Source organism: Dipteris shenzhenensis, chromosome 17 (genome assembly GCF_047967505.1).
Source record: "Dipteris shenzhenensis isolate YYH24624 ecotype China chromosome 17, Dip_SZ_1.0, whole genome shotgun sequence".
Taxonomy (NCBI): Eukaryota; Viridiplantae; Streptophyta; class Polypodiopsida; order Gleicheniales; family Dipteridaceae; genus Dipteris; species Dipteris shenzhenensis.
The window spans coordinates 50449445-50453151 of record NC_141612.1 but is presented as its reverse complement, the minus strand read 5'-3'; the positions used below and the strand labels follow the sequence as shown (position 1 = coordinate 50453151).

The 3707-nt window shown below is 45.2% G+C and overlaps 1 protein-coding gene across 1 annotated transcript; it reads left to right on the top strand.

The window, feature by feature from the left end:
- Positions 1-287: 287 nt before the first annotated feature.
- Positions 288-3242, top strand: LOC147892249 (pentatricopeptide repeat-containing protein At4g39530-like). Its single transcript, XM_087388978.1, has 2 exons — positions 288-518; positions 671-3242. Exon 2 carries the CDS (start codon positions 746-748, stop codon positions 2912-2914), a length of 2169 nt encoding a protein of 722 aa, XP_087245104.1. The 5' UTR covers positions 288-518; positions 671-745; the 3' UTR covers positions 2915-3242.
- The last annotated feature ends 465 nt before the right edge of the window (positions 3243-3707 follow it).

The window sequence follows — 3707 nt, the reverse complement described above, 5'->3', positions numbered from 1 at the left end:
TAGAACCAAACATCGTACAACAAAATCCCTCTACAATTCCAAAGAAACAGACCTAAATGCAACCACATACTATTTCCCAAATTATAATGACAACAAGTACTATAATGCCAAAAAACACATCTTTTAATAAAAAATCAACAACCCACAACCACATCTTAGTTGTCCTACCTGAAAAACATTGAAACCAAAAAAATCATCCAGGCAGGGCCATTGTGGTGCCACCACCTTTTTTTCAAAAGTGTCTGAAGAGCAGTGCCTCTATTGCCTGCACAAAACTCGCACTACCACTCACAACTACAAAAACCTTCCCCCACCTTGATTTATTAAGCAAGTGTCACAAGAGGGCTAATAAGAATAGCCATGGAGTACCCCAGCATCAGGCCAAGCATGTCTCGCTGGTGCCGAGATGGTGCTGGAGGATGGAGGCAGTGGAGTGACAGTCCGCCAGGACGCGATACTGGCGGTGCAGGATCTTTCGGCTGGCCCTACTCGAAGTTCCTCAAAACGTTCGCGTTCAGGTACTGTAGGATAGACCTTTAAAAAGTTTACTATCACAGATCCGTGGAACATTCGAAAGAGCAAAGTAAGTATTCGAAATGTTCGCGTAGGTAAAGCTGTAGGAATATTTGGTCATATTGGCTAGTCTGACGAGTCTGTTGAGTTGTAACAGACACTTGAGAGATCCAAGGGCTCCAGATATCACTCATGGATAAATGGCGCGTATAGCGGTCGTTGGGTTAAAGTCATGTGCGACCGTGGAACCAGGGAAATGGGTCAGCAACTGCAAAGGCAGGTGAAGCACAGGGGCTTGGAAATGCCAAGCTTAGAGGAGGTGCTTACGTCTTTGGAACGGATGCCGCAGCCGCCTGCAGTAGAGAACTTTAGATGCATCTTGCAGGAGTGCAGAAAAAGGAAAAATCTAGTGTATGCCAAGCGCTTGCATGCCTACATGTGCAAACGTGGGCTGGAAACTCATAGATCCCTTGGGAACTACCTTGTCCAAATGTTTGTAGAATCTGGGAGTATGAGCTATGCTCAACAGCTTTTTGACAGGTTGATTGATAGGAGCGAGCATTCTTGGACTACTCTTATCATGGGCTATATTAAAGGAGGGGAGACAAAGCATGCCTTCAATTTGTACCAGCAAATGCAAGAGGATCACGTGCATCCTACCAAGTATACGTTTGTAGCACTACTGAAGGCTTGTGCTTTTCTGAAAGATGCAGATAGGGGCCAAGGCATACATGCTGAAATTGCTGGAAAGCAGTTGGAAGGAGATCCTTTTGTTGGCAATGCCTTGGTTAATATGTATTCCAAATGTGGCTTCTTTACAAAAGCGCGGGAAGTGCTTGACAAGCTTCCAGTTCAAGATGTGGTCTCGTGGACTGCCCTAATTGCAGGATATGCTGAACATGGTCTTGTTGAGGAAGCACTGAACTGTTTCGAACATATGCAACTGGTGGGTGTGTCTCCAAATGCAGTTACATTTATGTGCAGCCTGAAAGCTTGTGGCAGCGTAGGAGCCATAGACAAGGGCCGAGCAATACACGCCGCCATTGCCAAAAAGGGGCTGGAAAGAGATCCTGTTGTTGGCAGTGCTGTGGTTGATATGTATGCCAAATCTGGCTTGCTTGCGAAAGCACGGGAAGTGTTTGACAAGCTGCCAGCACGAGATGTAGTCTCGTGGAGCATACTAATTGCAGGATATGCTGAACACAGTTTTGGTGAGGAAGCATTGAACTGTTTCAAACAGATGCAACTAGAGGGTGTCTCTCCCAATGCTGGTGCAATTTTTTCAAGCTTGAAAGCCTGTGGGAGTCTACAAGCTTTAAACAAGGGCCAAGAAATACATGCTGAAATTGCCAGAAAGCGATTGGAAAGAGATCCCTTTATTGGCAGTGCTTTGGTAGATATGTATGCCAAATGTGGCTTGCTTGCAAAGGCACAGGAAGTCTTCGACAAGCTTCCCTCTCGAGATGTAGTCTCATGGACTGCACTGGTTGCAGGATATGCTGAACTTGCGCTTGGTGAAGAAGCGCTGAACTGTTTCGAACAAATGGAAACGGAGGGTGTCTCTCCAAATCCAGTGACATTTTTTTGCAGCTTGAAAGCCTGTGGGAGCATAGGAGCTACAGACAAGGGTCGAGAAATCCACGCTGACATTGCCAGCAAGGGATTGGAAAGAGATCCTTTTGTTGGTAGCACGTTGGTTGACATGTATGCCAAATGTGGTGCACTTGCAGAAGCACAGGAAGTGTTTGACAAGCTTCCAGTTCGAGATGTAGTTTCATGGACTGCACTTATTGCAGGATATGCCCAGCTAGGAGAAAGTGAAATGATTTTCCATATGCTTGAGAGGATGACAGAAGAAGGAATCCAGCCAAATGGGGTCACATTTCTCAGTGTTCTTACAGTCTGCAGTCGTGTGGGTCTTGTGGATAAGGGCCAGAAGTACTTTGAGGCCATGAGCAAAGACTATGATATCACCCCAAGTATTGATCATCTCACCTGCATGGTTGACCTCCTTGGCCGTGCAGGACGATTAGATGATGTGGTAGCGATGGTGGAGAAGATGCCATTTCAACCTAACCTTGTGGTGTGGCATACTATGCTGGGTGCTTGTCAAAAATGGGGTAATGTGGAGCTCGGAAGATGGGCGTTTGAACATGCAGTGCGATTGGATGTAAAAGATGCTGTAGCTTATGTCTTAATGTCTAACATCTATGCTGATGCTCACATGCAGGAGGATAAGAACAAGGTAGAAGCAATGAGAGTGAGAGAACAAGCATGGAAGAAGCCAGGATCGAATTGGACAGAGGTTGGTGGAATTGTGCACACATTTGGGGATATGAGACATGCACAAGGCAAAGGGATATATGCAGAGCTAGAAGATCTGTTTCTTGAAATCAGGTAGTATGGATATGTTCTAGATTCACATGGGACATATATAATAATTTAATGAAGGCTGGGTTATGTGTGCACACTGAGATGCAGTGTACCTTAATCAATACACCAAAGGAGACACCCACATGTGTTATAAAGTGCTTCAAGTTTGTGATAACTGGCACACAGCTATTACACCTATGTCAAAGATGCAGCAGCAAACTATCAGAGATGCAAACTACTTTCACATCTTCAAGGAAGGGATGTATATTTGTGGGAACTATAGGGACCTCTCGTATTCACTCTCTCCTACCAATTTTGGTGAGTGGAGGCATTAACCTATGTTTATCTATGGATTAATTTATTTACGCTTTAACTAAGCTATGTTTCTCTATGGCTTAATTTATTTATGCATAGACTATGTGCAAGGGGGCTTCCCCAAACGTTCAAGAAAAGATTCGAACCCAAAGCCTTCCTTTTTCAAAGCGTAAGCCCTACCATCAAGCTACAAAGTAATAGAATATGGCCATTTCCTTATAATAGTACCATAAAGCCTCCCTCCCCTATGCCCTCATAAGTGGTCCCTCCCTCCCCAATCACACGTGCCCCTCCCTCTTTAATGCCCCTCCCTTATCTAAATCAACCTCTCCCCTCCCCACGTGTGAGATTGCCCTCCCCCTTCCCCCTTTATTTAATTTAAGCCCTCCCCCCTATATCCCACTCCGCCCTCCCCCCACAAACAAATTAATTAATTGCCCCCAAATTCAATCTAGGGGTACCAATTTGTGGGAACTATTTGGTGGTGCTAATGCGCAGTGGCCCAC